At 41.9% G+C, this 22,869-nt stretch overlaps 1 protein-coding gene across 5 annotated transcripts in view; it reads left to right on the top strand.

The window, feature by feature from the left end:
- Nucleotides 1-22,869, top strand: part of LEF1 (lymphoid enhancer binding factor 1) — a 116,574-nt gene that overhangs the window by 70,233 nt on the left and 23,472 nt on the right. For 3 of the 5 annotated variants that reach the window (XM_036343632.1, XM_036343650.1, XM_036343641.1), the window contains exons 4-6: nt 12,316-12,448; nt 19,238-19,328; nt 20,955-21,038. In XM_036343632.1, the coding sequence (XP_036199525.1) occupies nt 12,316-12,448; nt 19,238-19,328; nt 20,955-21,038 (308 nt within the window). The remainder of the gene's footprint in view (nt 1-12,315; nt 12,449-19,237; nt 19,329-20,954; nt 21,039-22,869) is intronic. The other 2 variants (XM_036343659.1, XM_036343668.1) reach the window with 1 other exon arrangement.

Here is a 22,869-nt window from a genome sequence, read left to right on the forward strand (position 1 = left end):
GGGCCGGGAACCTGAGGCTGTGTCCCCAGCCCCGGCACCAGGACCGGGGGACCTGAGACCGTGCCCCCCTGGTCTTTTACTAATTTTCTTTCATCTCTGACACTTCTATTATAGAGAAAGGGCAAATAGCAATATTAAAATATTTCCTCTAATTAAATCCCTTTTAATGTGCATGAATTTTTTGCACCGGGCCACTAGTTAATAATAATAATGAAAGATTATGCAGTGATGGCCAAGTATTTCTCTCTTGGAACAGGGCAGCAATTTTTAATCTAACGTCCCTCTTCTCTCCTGTGAACACACAACCTCCACCCCTATCCACCGATGTGTGGTTGTATTTGTGTATAGAAACATTTGTACACAGCTACAGGAAAAGTTGAGGGACTACTGGGATCTTGTTCTACCGCATGTTCTTCCCACTACAATTTTACAAACACATGCACCCCGTGGAACCCCGTGCTTCTGCAGCCAGGAGTCCAGCAGGCTCCTGGTCCTTCCTGCCTCCTTAGAGTCTGGCCACCCGGCTTTCACCTATGGCCCATCCCTTCACTGGACTTTCTGTACTTGTAATATTTTCCCACTAGCACTTGTTTGGGGCTTTGGTTTGTTTATCTTGAGTGACTCCAGTTCTTTCTTTTAATTTTCAAAGAATAGTCTTAACACAGACAAAAGAATCTTTAACATGAAAAGAAAATGCAGCACCCAGAGGATTAGAGGTGGTCTGTAAAGTGTTGTGAGATCAATGAGATAATAGGATTGAGTATTGTTACGTAATTAGAAGTCATTCTCCCTTTTACTCTGACCTTCTCTCAACTTCAACCTTAACCCCAGTTCCTCTATTTATAGACTCCAGTTACTAGAAAGTGAGGGGTTTCTTTTGGCTCCCAGATTGAGTTATTCCCCTTTGTAGCCATTCTTTTCAGCAGTTCACAGTGAAAAGTTCATCTCTTTGAGATAAAACAGATCTGTATTTAACCCAAGTTCAACCATTTATAGGCTAGCTTGTATGACCTGGGACAACACTTAACCTTTCTAAGTTTCAGTTTGTTTCCTTATTTAAAAATGGGGGAATACATTTGATTGCAAATATGAAAGCATCGTTCGTTCTTAGAATATAGTAAGTATTCAAGGAATTGTCTCTTCTCTTGTCTTTCTCACTCAAGTATCCAGGTTCCAGGTTTTTGTTTTTGAATATATTTTTATTGATTTTTTTTTTTTTTGGAAAGAAAGGGAGAGGGCGAGAGAGATAGAAACATCAATGATGACAGAGAATCATTGATTGGCTGCCTCCTGCACACCCCCACTAGGGATCAAGCCCACAACCCAGGCATGTGCCCTGACCGGGAATCAAACCATGACTTCCTGGTTTACAGGTCAACACTCAACCACTGAGCCGCACTGGCCAGGCCAGGTTCCAGATTTTAACTATTGTGACCTGTACTTCCTCTCTTTTCAATTAATTGCCTTTCTTTTATTTATTTCCCTTCTACCATATTTACTTCCTACAGCATTTAGTGCATTATTAATGATGAATGAATATTAAGACAATTATATTATTCTTTAGTTACTTCAAGGATCAGATAATTAAGTTAAAACTTAAGGTTAGGCATAACCTTGAAATAGATGAGTTGCACTTAAATATAAAATAATGATTTTTCTAAAATTTTCTTAAAAGGCAAATGATTGGCCATAATTTAACATGTTGGTTGTTAATGTTGGAAAGAAAGCCAAAGCTTTTTAAAAATGTTCCTCAAAATAAATTGATCTGGACCCTTTAACTCTTTTTAGAGTTTTCATTCTTCAGCCATGACCTGCAGTTAACTTGGAACGTTCCCTGTGAGCCTGCGTACTTAGTAGCTCTCCCCGAAGTCCTTGAATGGGGGGTGGGTGGGGGAGGGAGGGAGATGTGCTAATCCTGACTCTTCCCTTCCCCTCTAAACTGCAAGTAACTCCTGTCAACTCTGATATGTGAGGACACACTCTTGACTTTGTAGCCCCGGGATAAAAGGAAGAAAAAAGCCACAAAACTTAACCCACAGAACTTTATAGCATAATCAGAATAACTATAACATCAAATACTAATGTCCGCAGTGGCACTTCATTTTTATCTGCTAAAGATAAGTTGGTTTATCTTTTGTACGGGAGAGGAAAAAATACGAGAAAGGTAAGTGGGTTATCTTTGTCCTAACGGACGGTGGCAGGCCTTGCAGCGACCCGAGCTTATCATGGCTGCCCTCTCCCCTCTCACTGTTGACTTTTGCAAAGGGAGGTTAGGGGGCAGGCCTGATGCAGTCACATGAGCCCTTAAAAAGCAGAGAGGTTTCTCCACTGGTCATAGAAGAGGAAGTCGGAGATTGAGAACAAGAAGCATTCCAAAACCAGCACCATTGCAGCTGTGAGATGGAGGCAGCTACTTGTCAGGGAATAGGAGTGGCCCCACCTCATACCCAGCAAGGAAATGGGGACAAATCAACAGGGGCTATGAGGTCAGGAGTGTGTTCCTCACACATGCTACTAACAGCCAGAGTGAGCCTGCAGAGCCTCCAGGCAGGAACCAGGGACCTTGCGATAGGTACCCTGGGCAGAGGACCCGTCACACCACAGGGTGCTGGAAGCCTGCTGGCGGGATCTGTGAGATAGTAAACTCTGATGTATTAAGCTGACAATAAGTGTGTGGTCATTTTTATGCAGCAACAGAAAATACAAGAACCAACCCCTGTTTTCCTGATAAGGGTATGAATTCTTTCTTGAAAGGAATTGACTTCTTGGTGTTGAAAGCCTCATTTGGGCAATTAGTCCTAAGCAGGAGATATTAGATATCGCATGCTGCCCAGACCTGCCCTAGATGCTTGGGGATAGTTACCGAGGCATGGCCTCTATCTGCTGGGAGAAAACAGGGGCACAAGCAGATAGTAACGGTGCAGTGTGGTCAGTGCATAGAGTTGTGTCCAAGGGCTCTGAGTACAGGGCAGATGTGAGTGGACAGGAGGAGTGGGCACTGAAGGGTGCAGATCCATATTCCTGGCGATTATATGCAAGAATCCTTTGGAAGAAAATAATTCAAACTCTAATAAAAGAACTCAAGTCCGGCGTTCACACTGAGTTAAAGGAGTTTCAAAAATTTTAAATATCATTTAAAAGTATGTGGTATTTGATTTCCAGATTTCTCTTGATTTGTACATTTAGAATACTACGAAATAAGGTGTGTGGGGGGGAGATAATAGCTTAGTACATCACAAAAACATTTCATTTTTGTAACCCCATAAATCAATTTCTCTCTAAATTCAACATAACTGAAATATTACTTTTCACTTTATTAGCTTGGATCATCTGCAATCAACAACTATTTATGTTCTATTACTTTATTATGGGCATCAGTTCTTAAGAGTATGGTCTGTGGGCCCCTGGAGCTCCCTGAGGTAGGGGGTCCACAAGGTCAGAACCGTTCTCATGGTAACACTAACAGTTACTTGCTTTTTCACTGTATTGACATTAGCAGTGATGGTGCAAAGCAATGATGGGTAAAAGAGCTGCTGCCTTGGCCCCAAATGGTACTAGTAGTCACTGAATTCTGCACCACAACACCTTCCCAGGAAAAAGAATATGCCAGTGTCACTTCAGAATATCCTTGATGAAGCAGTAAAAATTATTGGTATTATTGAACCTTCACCTTTGAATGCATAACTGACAAACTATGGTTTCATAGTTTGTTACTTGGCAGATATTGTCTCACAAATGAGCAGAGGTTCTCTTATCAATGAAAACAACAATTGGAAGCATTTGTTGCTAGTGATAAAATTTGAGCTTTCAAGGAAAAATCAGAATTTTAGAAATTTGTGTCCACTGCTTGATAGCTTCTTAAATTCTTAAATCTTTTCTGATTAGATCAGCAATGATATAAATATAAATGCAATTTTTATAATGTATAATGAAATATGTCAACTCATTGAGCAAATATTTCCAGATAACTAATGCATAATGTTACAAATGATACATGGGTAAATTCATAGTGCAAGACAGATCAATGGATGTTAATGTAAGAGTAGGAAAAGTATATTGATACGGTTTTTGATTCAACATGGCACTGAAAAAACTATTAAAATAATTCTTTCCTTTCCAACAACATATCTGTGTGAGGTCAGACTTTTTTTTCATATACTTCAACCAAAATAACATCAAAGCAGAGACTTGAATTCACATGAAAGCAGATACAAGAACCCTGTTGTCTTCATTAAACCAGATGCTAAAAAGATTTGTGAAAACTGTAAAACTAAATGCCACTCTTCTTATTTAATGCTTTTGCTTCAAAACGGTCATTTTTCATAAACTATTTTTATGTTAACATGTAAATGGGCTTGTAATTTTTAAGTAATTTAATAAATACTTTTAAATTTATTTTAATTTTGAATATAAGTATTTATAAATAAACCAACACAAACAAAAGCTCATTGGGATCCTCAAAGATTTTTAAGAGTATTTTAAGGTATGCTGAGAACAAAAACATTTGAGAATTGCTGCTGTAAGAGAGATTTTTTAAATGACTAAACAGATTGTATTATCTATTAAATTATAATCTAACAGAAGAAGTAAAGCAAGCACATAGAAAACCTATGTACATATGAATCCATAGCAAATTCTAAACCAGAAAGTTACGTGTTGTTTAACCCCTAGAGTGCCGGGGAGCGCGATCGGGCTCTTCCTGTCTTTCGCCAAAAGTGCCGGGAGCGCTATCAAAGCTTCGAAATGGCGTCCAGTTCTAAGTCTGCTTTTATTAGCCATGATGGTATTGCTAAATATGTCAATGTAGTAAAGTCTTCCTTAAGTTTTTGAATATGTAACTTCATTTACTTGCGATTCATAATTTTTTTCCTAAACTGCTGTAAAATCAGCAAAAATGCCTTGGCAATTTTAGCATAGTTCCTAGGATATTGGTTGGCACTCAAAGGGTTAAGATTTCAAGTGTGCCACTTACAATGAATCTTGAAGGGTGGGAGGGGTTTCTACAAGCAGTGATGAGAGGAAAATACTGAGATCACAGACACTTTAGACTAAAAGTACGTTGGCAGAATAAGGAAGGGAGAGTTTGGTGGGGAATTCACCTGAAAGAAAGCATATTTCTAATTCTAAAACTTACTTTGTCTTAGAGACAAATTATTTGAATTTTGGGGAACAGAGTAATTTATTTATTTGGCTCTATTTTTCTTTTCTCTTTCCTTTATTCATTCCACAAGTACTATTGAACATATATTATGTGCTAGGACCTAAGTAAGAGGCTTTGTTTGCATTGCTCATTAATCTTCAGTTTAATCCTGTGAAGTATTATGGCACCCATTTTATGTATGAGGAAACTGAATTCTGAAAATTCAGTGAATTACCTAGAAACTAGGCATTTAAATGTTTGGGATTTGAACGGTACCTCCAGGGTCCATGTATTTAAATATTAAGTGATTTTATTACTCTCTCTCCCACTTGGATGCCAGGAATAGCTGTTTTTAATTCTGTAGGGGTACAAGCTATAGATTTCGGAGTCAAATCCTGTTTGTGCTACTTAACGTCCTGTGTGGTCTTATATAAATTATTTATGTCTCAGAACCTTGGTTTTCTTCTCTATAAAACAGAAATCTTAACACCTAGCTTATGGATGATTTCAGGATTAAATGAGGTACTGTATGGAGATCGTCACTTTATAGAGAACTGGGAAAATTGTGGGTGGGCCACTACAGACGGATGCCACTAGCAGTCTGTCTGTAGTCCTGCTAGTGGCATTGGTCTTCCCCAAGTGGTCAGTTGTTCTGTCCAGGCACTTTCTGGCAGCAGAGCCCATGGCAGGCCACACTCGCTGGCAGGGTGGTTTGGAACAGAGGCGGAGAGAGGAGCTGTGTAGGGAGCAGTGTGGGGCAGGACAAGCAGGGACTTGGTACCAAACCATGCCAGCACAAGTCGTCTGTCGACTAGTTATTACTGAGCTGTGTGTCCAAAAGGACTCAGCCTTCTCACCTATAAATATAAGGGCACTGCCCACTTATGTGGACGAGTGCCAGAGGATACAAAGACCGGGCCATTAGGACGGGCACTTACTGTGTATCCGTCCATATTCCTCCCTTTCCCTGTGACGTGTTCCTCTCCTTTTAGGAGAGCATCTCAGGTGTCCGATGATGGGACACCTTTGCCTCCAGAGTTGGACTCATGGAACATTTGTCCCTTGTGAACCTGGCGACTTTACCAGTTTCTGCTCAGGAAGTCTTCCGAGCCCAGTGCCCCATCGTTATCTGAAAAGAGCTACTGCATCTCAAGCAGCAGTGATCTTCGATTCGAAAGCCACGTCAGATCTGAATCAGGTGTTGAGCTTTGGTGGGTCTTAGGAAAGGCTTCCAGCGCCAAATGTTACTTTTGAGGTCTAGTTGGTGCAAGGATCATTGCATCCTTTCGGAGTAAATCAGATCTGCTCCTCTTTGTGGGAAGGCTTAGCAAGCCCAGATTCTCATAGGAGGAGGGAAGGCACGGTGTGAAATTCCAGCTTCTACTGTACCAGCACCAGACTTTCTAAGAGTGTAATAAAACGTTGAATTTCACCATAACGACTGAGGCCAGATGAACTCCCTCATTCCAACAGGTTGGTGGAATGTTAATATGCCCCTGGATTCAGTGAGGGCCAGGAGGACTCTGAAATGCACAGCCAGTTGAAATGGTACTCAGGGCCTTAGGCACAGTTGGGTCCTGTGCTGCGGGTTTAGTTGGAACCCGGAGATGTGCAAAATTGGGACTAGCCACCAGGCCCGCAGGTTTCTCCCCAATTATCCCACTTACCAGCAGGCCCACGCCTTCGCCAGGAGGAAGCTGAACCACTTTTTTGTCCTTTCCAGAAAGAACCACATCCTCAGAGGCCGAGAGCTTTCATGCCCGTCGGGGAGTGGTCACTTCTGGGAATGCTGCTGAGGGCGACTCTCAGGATCCCCAAGTGGCACCCACTTCGTGTGGGTATTCTGGCTGTGATGCCCAAGAGGCCGACACATGCAGGGAGCAGCCTGGGTGGCAACCACACAGCTGCCGGGAATGCTTTCCAGCTGTGGAGAGAGGGTGGCAGTGGCTTTTCTGCAGGCCTGACCGCTTCTGCTGAGGTGCCTCTTGGTCCGAGGTGATTCCTGTGCCTGGAACAGAGACCACCCAGTCCTTTCATGGGTGCGCATCCTGTTGGGTATGGCCCCGATGATCAGTGCAGTGCCCGAGGTTTTATGAACTTGGTGCTCCCGGGAGGCCGCGTGCTGTTCTGGTAGTGAATGTGGCCCTTGGGAAAGTTCCTCACCTTCTATGCCTCAGCTTACCTGTCTCCAAGGTGTGGTGTTAGTTGCTATAATAATGATGTGCTTTGTGGGTAGGATGGCCTGATGGTGGTATCTTGAGTTCGGGAAGGGATTGCGGGCTTCCTGCTGAATGTGTGGGGCAGAGTAGGTGGGAGAGCTACCTTCTGGAGTCCGCCTTTGGTGTTCTGCGCCCCTTTCCTCCCGGTACCCACTCTCTCCATCTTTTTGTTTTTCCTTTACACACCCAACCCATCACCTGCTTGAGATAAAAGAATGTTTAGTCTAGTTGGAATCAAAAGATCAGGGTATGTGGCCTGACTGTGCTGCTTACTGCCATGTGAGTTTAGACCTGAGTGCTTCCACCTCTGAGCGGCCGCATCTCATAAAGGTGGGGTAATTGTGCCTGCTGTCACCTGGGAAATGAAACAGGACAAACATTGGGAACTCCTGGTGCTTCTGCACTGGAAGCTAAAACTCACCTGACTGTACCTGTGAGTGAAAAAGAAAGCCGTCTGTCCTGTCTCCCTTCCTCGCAGGGACATGTGTGGGAGTCAGGGGCCAGGGTGTCCATCGAGTGAGATCCTAGGTGCGCAGAGTAGGAGCTAACAGGGGGGTCCCCACTGCCTTGAGTGACCAGGGTTTCCACTCGCGTGGTATCCCCAGTGACCCTGTGTTACTGGAGTTGTGCAGTGAGCAGCGCTGCGTTGTCGTAAGTGCTGAAAGCAGGCATGGCTTGCTCACTCATTCCCTGGTGACCTCCGTTTCCTGTTTTAGGAAATGGAATCTTAGATTATTTAGTTTTAAACTGCTGGTTTCTTATAGTGTTAGCATAATACAAAGGCATATACCAGTAACTACTATACTCTCTTATCACCATGTTTCTTTTAATCATAGTATTCGATGTCATCCTCTGAGATTTTACTCGTCTTGTTTACATATTTGTCCATTATCTCCAGTCCGCATGCTCCCCCCTCCCCCCTCCCCCCCGCAGGCCCCTAGAAAGGAGGCTGCACAAGAACAGCAGCCTCATCTGTGTTGGCCATCAGTGCTCACATCACGTTGGCACCTTTCAGGTGCTTAAATACACGCATAGGCCCACATACCCCTGTGCAACTGCACATTATAATGTAGTTACATAAAGTTGCCTGTAAAGACTAGGTAGTCACTTGGTTATTCCTCCTCCTTTCCCTTTGCCCCACCCAAGATGCACCACATTGTAATTTGGAGGTCTGAGGCTAGAATTAGGAATGGTTATATTGTCTGTAAAACTTACTCAGAGTGGCTGTACCTGGGCTCTTGCCTTGTGCGTGCAAATAGTGTCAAAGGACAGTCCCTCGTGCTCTCAGGGGAAGCCCCCTGTTTAGGGCCGAGGACACTTGACCATGAAGTGTAGTGTAGTTTGGTCCTGTTTCTATGCCCAATGGAGGTGGTCAGCAGAAGCCATGTATAAAACTTAGAATTGTGCTCACACCTATTACTGAGATTTCGTATTGCTTTCATTATTTGGCCACAAAAATGGACGTAATCCTTGTTGGCTGTAACACACTACTAGTACGCTAGCCATCTTGCAAAATATAAGACAAGGCCAGAGCTTAAATTAAAATCCCTGGCTTCTTATCTCTTTCCCACAGGAAAGCAAATCTGTGTTGAAAACCGTAAAATTAAGAGGAGAGCAAGGATAGCATAATTTAGTAAAAATTCATGGCACCGAATTCTGAGCTATATGACTGGAGGGATAGGTCAGACGTTAAGGAGATGCTGCCTGCTAATGCAAGTTCCTTAAGATGATGCTATGGAAATCAGAAAGGCATGCAAAAGACATATGTGTTTTCAGAAGATTTCTGCAATGCTTATTCTTTTTAACTACCTTAAGAAAGTGTCTTTTGTAGATTGTTTGGCAACTATACTTATGAGACTTTTGAAATGAAAATCAAAGCTCTTATTCTAAAGTATAGTTGACCTATATTCGTTTTAGCATTTGGGTGTTGAGATTTTTGTCTCCATTTGAAAAAGGGTTTATAACAATATCCTCCTATCTCCGCACCCACCCTCCCATCACCCCCTACCTCCTCTAAACTCTAAATTCCTTGTATTTAAGAAGCTCATCGTTGTGTTTGGCAGACTGCATCATTAACACTTGAAAAGCATTGGAACATTTTTTTAACCTTTTACACATTTATATGCATAGATGTCTGTGCTGAGGTGTGCAGAGAAAAGGCATGCGGCTGTGATAATGGTGCTCTATTTAATAAATGCCAAGGGCTATATGAGCAATGCAAGTTCTGCCATTAGAGAGGAGCTGATAATTATAAAACAGGGAAAATCATATCATTGTCTGAAAAAGGGTGATTTTTCCCCCCTTGCGTTTTTTCCTTCATAAGTTTCTTTTGGGTGGAGGTTATAATGATAGGGTATAGAGAATTGCTATTACTGGCTGTAAAGAGAATTTAGTGTTACTAGGATAATTGCTCCTAATTTTCCTGAGGGTAGACCTTTTCGCTGGAGCCACTTACTTTTTATACCTAATTTGTAAAAAACATCAAACACAAAATTATGCATATCATAGTGCCGCCACCATACATAGGTGTGTTAACAGGGCCCGAAACCAGTCGGATATAGATCTACATTATAGGCAGTTTATACTGTGCAGGGCAGTTTTCAGGCACTTTCTCAGATTTTTAAATACAGATATTTGCTTTTGGAGAAATGGATTTCAGATGCATTTTAATCTATAGTACAGTAAAAATCCCATGAATTCAAACTATTGATGGTGAAGGCATGTCTGAAGTAGTGAATTAGTTAATAGTCAAGATTCATTATATCTTATTCCTCTTAAATTCACAAGTTACTCATTACTATAATGTATGCAGTTACAGATCTTTATGATACTGGTTTAATTAGTCTATGTGTTTAAAATCAGGAACATTTTGTATGTATATAGTTGTGTCAAGTTTACTGTCTTTTGAGGGGAGGAGATGTAAAGTTTCTGAAAAATCTATCTCCTTAATCAGGTTAAACTGCCCCAGTCTTGTTTATATTACTGATTTCCTTAGTGCACTTTCTTGAGGGGGCAAGGAGTTTATCCAACTACTAGAGGCCCAGCGCACAAATTCGTGCGCGGGTACAGTCCCTAGCCTGGCCTGCAACCAGGGTCATCTTCCCCAGCTGCCTGCAGCCAGCCCCACCCCCATTGGGGTTCGCCTTCTGTATGTGGGGCAACCAGTGGGGTCAGGGCCTTGGCCTGGTGCTGCCCACGTCTCCCACCACCCACCCCCAGCTCCCCATTCACCATCAGGCAATCGGAGCCTGCCGGCCAGGGAAAGGGACTGAGAGGTGGTCAGTGCGCCTCACAGTGTCTGGTCCAGGGTTCACTCTGGTCATTCCACTGTTAGGGTCAATTTGCATATTACCCTTTTATTATATAAGATAACCAAACAAAAGGATCTCAGATTTCAAATTGATGAAGTCCAAATAAATAACCCGTACCTTTAAAAAAATGTTATGTAGCTTTGGGCTTCCAATTTAAATAAATTTATTTTTAAACAGATACAAGACAAAATACATAAGATGTTAACAATTTAAAGTGGTTTTTACAAGCTATATTTCACATTATGCATTTAAACTCAAGATTGGAAATTCCTTTTATTAATTAAGACTTCTAGAAACTAGAGAATATGAAGATAAGCTAAGTAAGCCTAAAGCATAATGGATAGTCAGGTTTGACTGATAAAGCTATAACACATTAAAATAATATAACATAATTCTTAGAGATGTACAATTATAGAATCATAAATTCTATAAACCAATGGAATATCAGTACAGCAAATTTATATTTATTGGGTTGTTTGAAATTTTGCCCTTCAAATTGGCAGTATTTATTCATTTACTTGTTCATTGAACAATTTTTTACTGAGTGCCTTTTTAAAAATATATACTTTTTATTGATTTTTTACAGAGAGGAAGGGGGAGGGATAGAGAGTTAGAAACATCAATGAGAGAGAAACATCGATTCAGCTGCCTCCTGCACACCCCCTACTGGGATGTGCTTGCAACCAAGGTACATGCCCTTGACCGGAATCAAACCTGGGACCCTTCAGTCCCCAGGCTGATGCTCTATCCACTGAGCCAAACCAGTCAGGGCCTGAGTGCCTTTTTATTGGCAGACATATGTAATGAATAAAGAGCTTATAAAGCATTCATAACTTTTGCTCCATAACTCATTGTTGAAATCAACCTGAAGAGATCATTTAAAAGGGAATGTAAATGGGTATGTACAGGATTCATGTCATCTGTACTAATAATAGAGGAATATGCAAATTGTCCGGGATGCTATCACAGTAACAGAAACAACTAGCAGGCTGCGTGGGGTGACCAGGCCAGCAGGGGGGTTAGTGAGGGACGATCAAATAACTGAACATCAGGCTGCATGGGGTGACCAGGCTGGCAGGAGGGTTAGTGAGGGATGACCAAATGACTGAACAGCAGGCTTTGTGGGGCGACCAAGCCAGCAGGAGGGGCAGTTGGGGTTGACCAGGCCAGCAGGGGGGGCAGTTAGGGGCAATCAGGCTGGCAGGCAGAGGCGGTTAGGGGTGATGAGGCTGGGGGGGGGGCAGTTAGGGGCGATCAGGCAAGCAGGAAGGTGAGCAGTTAGGAGCCAGTGGTCTCAGATTGTGAGAGGGTGCAGGCTGGGCTGAGGGAACCCCCCTGCCCCACACGAATTTCATGCACCAGGCCTCTAGTATGGAATAATAGCAATCAATCTAAATCTCCATAGGAGAGCTGGTTAAATAACTGATAGTTTCCTAATGGGCTAGTCAGACACAAGGAGTATTTAACATGGACAGATTCTGAAGGTCTAAGTGGGTACAGCAGATGATTTCAGCTGTCCAGGTCTGGAGAGGATTCTTAGGTTATGCTGATGCTCAGTTACTGCTATTGTGTGGCATTTTCGCTGGGAGAGGAGACAGGAGCTGGGCATCCATTGTTAACTGTTGACCTTGTGGTTACTTTGCAGTCGAATAAAGTGCCCGTGGTGCAGCCATCCCATGCGGTTCATCCTCTCACCCCCCTCATCACTTACAGCGACGAGCACTTTTCTCCAGGAACACACCCGTCACACATCCCATCAGATGTCAACTCCAAACAAGGTGAGAGCCCTGCCCTCTCAGGTCTTTTTCAGTTACGGAGGAGCTGTGTCATATCAGCCTGCGGGACCTTACAGGGGCCTTTGCTCCCTGTCACTGGGCGGATCAAAATGGATTTTTAGGAGACAAGAATAATTTTTTTGATAGCCATTTTTAAAAACCCAAAAGAATTTGTTGTTGCTGCTTTTATTTTTCAGGACAAAAAAAAATGAAAAAGAACCTAGAAGGGTTATTTTCAAAGTGACAGCTCTGAATCTAGGCTTCACAATATAGACCAATATGATACACAAATATACTAAGCATCCAGTCCTCGGTGCCTCCTGCAGTTGCTCATTATTTCAGCATCTACTAGGAGTGATGGTAGTGTTAAAAGTTAGAGCCCCAGCCAGCTTGGATAAGGGGATAGAGCGTCAGCCTGCGGACGAAGGGTCCTGGGTTTGGTTCTGGTCAAGGGCATGCCCAGGTTGTGGGCTCAATCCCAAGTAGAGGGTGTGCAGGAGGCAGCCAATCAATGATTCTCTCTCATCACTGATGTCTGTCTGTCTGTCTCTCTCTCTCTCTCCTCCCCCCTCCCTTTGTTCCTCTCTGGAATCAATGAAATATATTTGTTTAAAAAAGAAAAGTTAGAAAAGGGACAAAGTAGGAGATTTTTACTTTCAAATATTATCTTTTTGAGCCTTTAGTGATTTCTTTTAGTTTCAGCTATATACCTGTTAGGCTTTATCCTCTTTTTATTATTTACCAGCACCAACTTAGACATAAATAATAAAGTACAAAACCATAACATGAATCTTACTTGCTTCTCTACATTATTGCCAAGTTCCACCCTGTATCACTTACAGGAAAGCACACAGCATAGAGGTCTGGAAATGGAAACGCCAGTGGGGGGCGGGGTGCGTGGCGGTGGACACAGAGCTCAGGGCCTGGTCTCCCAGCCTGCGGGTCTCATAGTTGAGAGCAAACTTTGAGGTTGAATTTGTTCCTGGGTGGCCTGTGCGCTTCCCATGTACGCCCACACTTGGCCCTCAACAGAATCTTTAGGGTTCGAAATAAAAGGTCCCACATACCTGAAAGTAATATAATGTTGACCGTCAACTATAATTGAAAAGTGAGAGAGAGAAATAAATATCCTGTAAAACCAAGTGAAGGCAGAGAATAGACAGGTGAAAATTTTGCCATCTTCAGGACCTCACCCTTTTGTCCAGCCCTCTCTTTGATCTGTAGTGGAAACAACATTAAGTTTGTAAAAAAGAGTGCAGTTCAGGGGCCAGGAGTTTTGTTGTTGTTTTTCACCACTGTGAGTACTTCTAGGTTAAATACGTAATGCTTTCATTTCCTTCCCTGGTTAAAATAGGCAACTTATTTGAGGACTTAGTTACTATTGGACTTTGACTTGAGTGGAGCCCGTACCTTACTTAAAGGAAGTAAGAATCACCCATGCAGAGGTGTCCCGGTTTGCCTCTGTTTAGTCATTTCCAGTCCTTTCTCTACTTCCTGTTTTCAGGGACCTCCAAAGAACAAGAAACAGCAAGGACAGGTCTATGGATTTACGGTGAGAACAGCAACGAAGGCATTTTAGGAAGAAGGCCAAGTTTCAGAGGGAAGATCACGAATATGACCTAGGTTGTGGAGAGTTTGAGATAATCTGAAGGGAGACACGAGGTAGGCAGTTTAAACATCCCAGTCCCAGGGCAGGGCCTGAGCCAGAGACACACACCTGGGAGCCACAGAGATGTAGGTGACAGTGAAAGGCAAGTGTAAAAACTCAAACAAGCCATAAACAGAAAGAAGCCAGCAGTGGGTTTTACTAAGTTTTTAACTGTTTATGTAACTAACAGTTACATGGTGCTTCCTCGGTCCTAGCCCCTGTTCTAAGCACGTCAAAATGAACGTGTTTAAAAGAATAACATATATCCGTTTAGTAGCTTTTCTCTTTGAGGATTCTAGGACAGTTCAGTTTTTAAAAAGACAAGTCTATGACCAGCTATCAATCACATTTCTATTTTATCTTCTGTTCCCATCACTTACTGCTTTGTTTTGTCTTACTAATTGTAATTACAGCTTTGCTTCTCAAACTTTTATCTTTTTAACGGACTCCAGAGCTAGAGAAGGCCCAGGGGGCATGACCTAAGTTGTCTGCTTGCAGTTTCTTTGAAAAGTTGTGTTATTTTCTCATTCTACTCCATACACTGTTGGTGTTGCTTTTAATGTAAAGATCCTCTTTCTGATTATTCTTTGTCCTGGACTTCATGTATCTCAGGGGATACGTAAACTTTGGTTTGAAAAGGATGAATTTACATGATTTTGAAGTATATTATTCATTTGAGAGTACGTTCCCACCAAAATGTAAGTTAAAAACCTCAGTAGGTTTTTTGCTTTTCCTTCTTTTCTTTTCTTCTGTCTGCCTTTTGTCTTTACCATGTAACTCAACTAGTTAGAACATGGTGCTGAGACCAGAATCACTAATTTCAAAGTCCCCAGGAAGCTGGTTAGCTTTATTTTTTAAAAAAAACAAAACTGAAAACCAAAAGTGTCATGTGCATATTCTAATGCTAGATATAACCATCCAATAAATTAACCTGTTCGTCAGCAGAACCCATTCTCATTCATAAGAAAATAACTTAGGTTGATTTCCCACTCGGAAGCGTTACAGCATTTACCAGGCGACTGAAAACTACACAGGGGTACTTTGGATAAACCCATTTATTTTCAGATGTTTCCCAGGTACTAGTTCAGTGACTCAGGGGGCAGTTCTCCCAATCCTGAGTAAGCTAATAGAGAGGAAGCTTTCTCTTTATACCCTTCGGTTTCTTTGTTTTCTGTTTCCTAACTACAGGCTTTCGTGGTGGGCTTGCACAGCCCCTCCTGAGTCAGTTAGAATGGGGAAGTTAGGTTGTATCTAAATGCCTGGTCTGGGTGGTGCCGGTGACCTCCCCTGTAGCTAAGCTGCTGCTTTCTTTGTTTATGACGCCTTTATAAACTGGGAGTAATTAGGAAAACAGGTCCCGCTAGACCAGATTGTGGAGAAAGGGGCAGTGACTTAATTATAGGCTATCAAAAATGTGCATTAGGTTACTGGCACAGATTCAGATGGCTAGCCCCCCCAAAATGTCTTATTTTCCCCATCAGAAGCACATTAGTTTGTACCTTTCTGTCAGTTTGTTGGTGTGTGGAGTTGTGTGCAGGTGTAGAAACAGGAAAGGAAGATAACAACAATCATTTTGTTCTACTCATTATTTCTGGTAAAAATATTGAAAGAGCTTTTAGGAAATGCTGGGTTTATTTGTATCTACTTATAAATACCTTTCTATTCATTATATCCTATTAAATAACAACAAAAACATATCACTTAACACTGTGTGCCAGGCACTTTTCTGTATTGCATATATTAATGCATTTATTCTTCACACAACCCAATATTCTATTTTTATTCTGATTTTACAGAATAATGAATCACTTTCTCAAAGATATGTAGTTGAGTGGTAAAGTTAATAAATCCATATAGTCTGACTCCAAAATAATTTTATCCATATTTATTAAAGTTACTTGTAAAAGCTTAAAAATGTTTAAGGTCATGCCGTGTATAGCCTGCAGCACACAGTAAGTGTTCAGTGAATGCCAGTTAAATGAATGATATGAAGTCAGCAGTTGGTAGAGGGTCACGCACTTCGAGGAATCTTTGGAAGCAGGATCTTAAAACAACAATAACCTATTTAGAAAACACAGATCCATTTTCTGCTCATGTAGTGACCAAGTCCCATCATGTACTTAGGTACCTGCAAAATGGTTGATAATGTTGACCCAGCATGGGGAATGGGTCTGTTTAAATCAGCGGTTCTCAACCTGTGGGTCGCGACCCCTTTGGGGGTCGAGCGACCCTTTCATAGGGGTCACCTAAGACCATCAGAAAACACATATATAATTACATATTGTTTTTGTGATTAATCACTATGCTTTAATTATGTTCAATTTGTAACCATGAAAATACATCCTGCATATCAGATGATTCATAACAGTAGCAAAATTACAGTTATGAAGTAGCAACGAAAATAATTTTATGGTTAGAGGTCACCACAACATGAGGAACTGTATTAAAGGGTCGCGGCATTAAGAAGGTTGAGAACCACTGGTTTAAACACTTTTTTTTTTCACTTGTTCATTTGTTCAGTCACTCAAAAGTATTTATTGAGAACCTCCTGTGGAGACAACCCTGGTTTGATACATTGATTGGTTGGCAAAACATGGTTTCTTTTTTCCCAAGCTCTATTTAAACTCATGCAGGAAATCATTTGCACAAACTAACTATAAAACAAAATGAAGAACATCTTTAGTACCACGTTAAAAGTACAAATAAAACCTTGTAGATTCAAAGAAGAAAGAGATTTTTCAGAGCTGTAAAAGTTACAGAATATTCCATGGGAGAGGTGTATTTGAAATATGAGTAGAATTTTAATAGAAAGTCAAAAGACTAGCATGGGAAGTGGCACATAGCAGGTACTAAGTAAATGTTAGTTTTCTCTTTTCTCCTTCAGAGCAGTAAAATGAAGTCCAACTAGTTTGTAGATTGTTCTGCTGCACTGCACCTACGCAGCATCACTGATGTGTTCTCTGCACACTCAGAACATGGACCGGTATGGCAGCAGAGTTTTAACTTGTCTGCTGAGAGGCATGTGATTGCAAGCAGGTTACTTCTCTGTGTCCCAGTCAGAAGAGCCCAGGACAAACCGTTACTTTGTGTGTGCCCAAACAGTCACTTCCACTCTAACCAAAGGGATTAAAGTAGATAATTCGGTATTCTCTCACCTCTAACCCTGAACTTCAAGTTCATATTTTCACAAATTCCTTCTTGATTGGCCTGGTTTTTCTTTTCAAAACTGAGCAATCCCCCTGCAGACCCTGAGGATTGGAGAGGTATTGAATCGCAGGTGAGGGTGGAGGCCAGTGGAGAAACTCCCATGATTCTGATATGCCTTAGGGTCACCCCCTGCTGCTCAAACCTCCCCTGACCCAAGAAGACAATCCAGAGTATGAAATTGGGGGTGGGGGTGGGGGTCTGCTGTGACCAAAAGAAGCAGTACCTGTACACACACAAAAGGAGATTTGAAAAACATTTTTTCAAAACCAGCAAAACACAAGATGATCATGTAAAAGCATGTAAACTCTCTATTGAAGGAGAGATTAAAGACTTTCTCCATCCCACCTACTTTCTGTGAGAACTGAGAAATAGTTTGTCCTAACTTCAAAGTCAAATTAATATCAACTGCGGAGGCAACACTTCTTAAGTTATTCCCATATGTTGAAGGCCTTCAGCATCTTTTAAAATTCAAATGAAACTCATAATCAATTTAAACAGTAAAAAAGCAGAATACGTAAAGAGCATCTCCATGTGCTCACCCAGTTCCACATTCTGGCCAATCAATATATTTACAACCACTGAGTGCATCCTCTAAGTCTTCAACCTGGGAGTGTGGGTTTCTATACAGAAATGACAAAGATTAGCTGTATAAGAAAACAGTTGTGGCCCTTTTCTATTCAGAATCACTCATTTGAATCTAAGTTTAAAATATTTTGCATTTTTATAAATGTATCTTAACCCTTCTTTTCTGCACCCAAGGTAAGATATAAACAAAGAGATGTCATTTGGGACTAGGATTAGGTATAATCTGTAGGCGGTTTTTACAGTTATAGGCCAGTATGAGCTCCAGGGAGTCCGAGCTCAAGAAACAATTTGGTGGCACTCTCATTTTCTATGGGACACAACTAATCCCGAGCAGCTTGACCTTGGAGCCCAGAGGACTCAGCTTGATGAAGAGCTTAGTTGGAGCTGAAGTGGCAGAGACCAGATGAATCATATCAAGTGTGACCATTATGGGGCTGCAGATGATTCCTAATTAATCTTTGATTCTCTGAGGTATCACATTTCCCAAATCTGTGTGTCCATAAGGGAGCCAATAAAAATATGAAAGTGGCAATTTACCTAATCCTTGAGCACCAGGCAGGCCGTCTACTTATGAAGGCCTGTCATTTTCTATTCTACACAAAAAAATAATTGTCTACCATTTTCTTAACCAAAGAGAAATAATGTGGGCAAACTAAATAATTTAAAAGTCTTATTTTGATGGCTTCTATTAGTATATTTACTATTTCAGGAATCCCTCAAGATGAACAATTTTATTTTTTTTTTTAAATATATTTTTAAATATATTTTTATTGGTTTCAGAGAGGAAAGGAGAGGGATAGAAAGATAGAAACATCTATATATATAAAAGGCTACTATGCAAAGTGTCCCCTCGGGAGTTCAACCGGGAGACTGGGAGTTCAATTGCTCGCTGTGATGTGCGCTGACCACCAGTGGGTGGTGCAGAATGAAGGAAGGCCCCAGCCGGCAGCCGCAAGGCCCCAATTGGCCCTGATCACCGGCTAGGCCTAGGGACCCTACCTGTGCACAAATTTCATGCACCAGGCCTCTAGTCAATGATGAGAGAGAATCACCACAAGCTGCCTCCTGTATGCCCCCCACTGGGGATAGAGCCCACAACCTGGGCTTGTGCCCCTGACCAGGAATCTGTGACCTGTTTCATAGGTTGACATTCAACCACTGAGCCAAGCAGGCCAGACAAGATGTACTCTTTTAAAACCTGTTTTCTCGCATGTTGAAATCTTGAGAAGAGATACCAAACTGACTTCTGTTAAGAAGCGATGGCATAAAGCATTTTATTGCCTTTCTATTGCCGTAAGAGTCAAATGTCCTGCAAATCTGAACACTCTGTACCTCTCCATTCTTTTTCATAGGCATGTCCAGGCATCCTCCTGCTCCTGAGATCCCTACCTTTTACCCGCTGTCTCCGGGTGGAGTTGGGCAGATTACCCCACCGCTTGGCTGGTAAGATCCCCCCTGCGAACTTCAGCCAGGCATTGGAACATGTTCTCCTTCCCATTCATGGCAGTCAGCTTGATGAATGATAACACTTTGTGGAGTTGAGGAAATTTTAAAACAGCAAGCAAGGTGCTAGCTTTATTTCATTTCAGTTTAAAAGATTGAAAAAACATACAGACATTGAAATCAATTGAACCCGTTTGCTTCTATGTATAGAAAATGACTGTAGCATTTGCTTTGAAGCCTATAGTTTTATGGATTCAGTTTGTGGTTTGGGGCATGTCCTATGCCTGTACAAAGTGCTTGGTGTGGTTTTCTTTTCTGTTTTTCTTTTTATGAAAACATATATTTGAAGAAAACAGACACATTGAATATCTATATACTATCTTTGCTTATAAACGGCAAGTGAGGTAAATGACAAACAGGGAGAAATTTAAAAATACAAAAACATCTTTTGAAATTTAATGTAAGTTCCAGCTTGAGTTCAGAAAAGCAAAAAAACCCCTAATGTTTGGGCTTTTTATTTTCCAGAATTCAATTGCTCTTTGTTATTTATAAAAAATCCTTAACTGCTGCCTTGAAAGTTTTCTAAATTGTAAAGGTAAAGGAAAGAAAATATATCTTAGGAAGAAGGATTTTTTTTTCTATAGTGTAGCTTATGTTTATCATTTCATTGTGAGCACACAACTGTCCCCGCTCCCACTCCATCCCTTCTCCATTCCTGCCCTCCCCACAGCACTCCATGCAAACAGTGCTCCAACTTTGGCAAAAGCTTTCTCTCCTTTCTTCAGCGGGTTCTCTGTCCCTCGAGCCCCTAGGTCATTGCCCTGTCTCCCTACCTTGGCATCCTTACATTATCTCTTCTTCAGCAAGAAGGGGTTATCCTGCCATGGAAATTCCCACTTACTCTGTAGTACTAGCCCTCTCATCAATAACTGCTTGCATTGAATTGATTATGTGTACATGGTCAGTCCTACACAGTCATTCTGTCAGAATGTAGCTACTTAGGGGCAATGATCCTGTGCTGCCTTGTGTCAGTGGCAGCTGGAAATACAGACTGTGTAAGTGGAAAGTGTGAGATGTGGGAAAACTGGGAGAGATGGACTTGTCAGAGTGCGGGAAGATAATTCCAGTGAATTGCTCTCCAGCGGGTGGGGGAGGGGGGAGAAGTGCAGGTGCTTTAAAATACTTATTCATTTTTATGTAAATGTGAAGTTGTATTTCTTTCTTCTTTTTCCTAAAATTGTCAAAGATTCTGATAGAGAATCCACTAACATTCTCTGAAAGGATTATTTCACCATCCTCAGGTTTCTGTTATAGTTAATAAGCATTTGTCACATGCCCACTTTGTTCAAAGCATGAATGGGGTTGGAAGAGGGGAAGGGATAAAAGACAGGTAATTCATGGACTAGTTTGTTTTTCACGTTGAAGGTGGGAGCTTTTCTTCAAGGCAAAAGATACTTTATTGGGTGGAGGGTAAGGAAGGGAAGCAGTTGGATAACTGAAGAAATGCCATGGTCTGTAATAAAATTCCTATATGAATGCCTCCCTCTTCTCTCCTCATCAAACTCTGACTGCTGGTTGGTTACTCATGTTTTGTCATTGATGGGCTCCTTTCTTCTGTGACCTCAGGCAAGGTCAGCCTGTATATCCCATCACGGGAGGATTCAGGCAACCCTACCCATCCTCACTGTCAGTCGACACTTCCATGTCCAGGTAGGTAGAGGTGGAAACTGGGCACCCAGGACGAGCTGCTCTTCTGCGCTTGCATCTTGTGCGCCTCTGCTTGCCTCTGGTCGGTTGGCTAGGAGGGTGTGCGTAGCTCAGCCCCGCGTCTGTCTGCGCAGTGTGCCTGGCTCCCACACTAGGTGTCCCAGAGATTCCTGGGTAGGAGCCTTACTCTGCGCCCCAACAGCCAGCACCAGCCACACCCGCCAGGGGGAGGCACTCGGCCACGCGGGAGACTGTGCCTCCAGAAGACCCCGATGCCACCCGGCAGCCGGATGTGAAATGTCCCGAAAGTGGACAACCCACGCTTGTTTTATTCACAATACGCTGGGGGTGTGGTAAGGGGGGGAGATAAAGACTGGTTTGGTTTGAGTTCCATCCTTGACTTTCTCTGAGGAAAGTTGTATCCGTTTAATGTGACAGTGCTTGAAAATGCCCAGATAGTCCAGAGCCTCCTGGACCACGGCTGTCAGAAGAGCCCTCGCTCAGCCTGGCGCAGGGCGGGCCCTAGTGTGCGAATCAGGCCCTGCGGGACGCTTGCTTCTGGACAGGATGGCTTCTGTGCCTGTGCTTGATGTACGCACCGTGTGGTGCGGCATCTGTGTTCCGTGTCGCTTTCCCCAGGGAGCGTTGTCGTGCCGAAGTCAAGCTTTTGGGCTCGTCACTGGTCATGAATCTTTACTTTTTACGTAGGTATGAATGAAATTCGCAGTTTGTGTGGTGAATTTCAGCTTTTTGAAAAAACATTATTTTTACAAACAAATTGTAAATCCAGCTCGTTGGAAGGTGATGAAATTAATATCCTTCCCCCCACACACCCCCCCCCAAATATATTTTTACACTTCTTAACACTGTAAGAACTATCTGATGACAGGAGTTTCTCCCAGGCAGCATGTATTTTTGCAAATGGTGCATTTAGCAAAGCATTATTATTTGATCAACTATTTGTGTTTTTACCATGCCGCCTTAATTTAAAAAAAAAAAAAAATTGTTTCTGAAATATTACATATCCAAGCAGAGTTCCTTCTTTCCTTCCCAGATGAAGGAGTACATTGTACCGGCTGTGATGAAAGACCTGGAATGTTGTCCTTGCTGAATTGTTTACTTTAAAACAGTTTAAAAAGCAAAGATTTCTAAAGCAGACGCAACTTTATCCAACGTGCTTGTTGAAAGTAGCCTTTATTTATTTTATTTGTCTTGCATGGCAGTTTCCCTCCTTTGTGTTGGATGGTGGTGGATATTTTAAGATGTTTTTACACTCTGCAAGCATACTCGGGGAAAAGCCTTTGTTTAGCGTGTGTAGTTTTTGCCTTGATGTAGAACTGTATGTGTTCTTCCCTTTGATTAAACCCTTCCCTCCATTATGTTACCAGTTTTCCAAAGGTGAGATCTCTTAAACATTCTTTCTGTGTAGAAAATTACTCTGGATGACAAGGGCAACCTTATTAAATTGGGGACTGAAAAAATCTTCCTGTCCCTGATTTTCTCAATTGTTCTCTCCTAGAATTAGTAAAGAAGCCAGCAATGTGAGAAGACTTGTATTGTGATGGTTTGGTTGGGAACATCGGCAGAGTTTTTTAAATGTGATTTCTCTAGCTTTCATTTAAAAACCTTTGAAAAGCTAAATCTTACTTGTTATATTTCCAATAAAATTCTTCTTAATAAAATTATTTGAAAACTGCTTTGCAAGTAAAATGACTCAATTTCTTTTTAATCCTATGGCCTAGAGCTGTCCCAGGAAAAATGCCAGATTCTACTCTTAGTTTGGGGGGAGAAAGTTGTTACACATGGAATAATTATAAATATTTTCCACCTGAAC

Source organism: Myotis myotis, unplaced genomic scaffold, assembly GCF_014108235.1.
Source record: "Myotis myotis isolate mMyoMyo1 unplaced genomic scaffold, mMyoMyo1.p scaffold_m19_p_1, whole genome shotgun sequence".
Lineage (NCBI taxonomy): Eukaryota > Metazoa > Chordata > Mammalia > Chiroptera > Vespertilionidae > Myotis > Myotis myotis.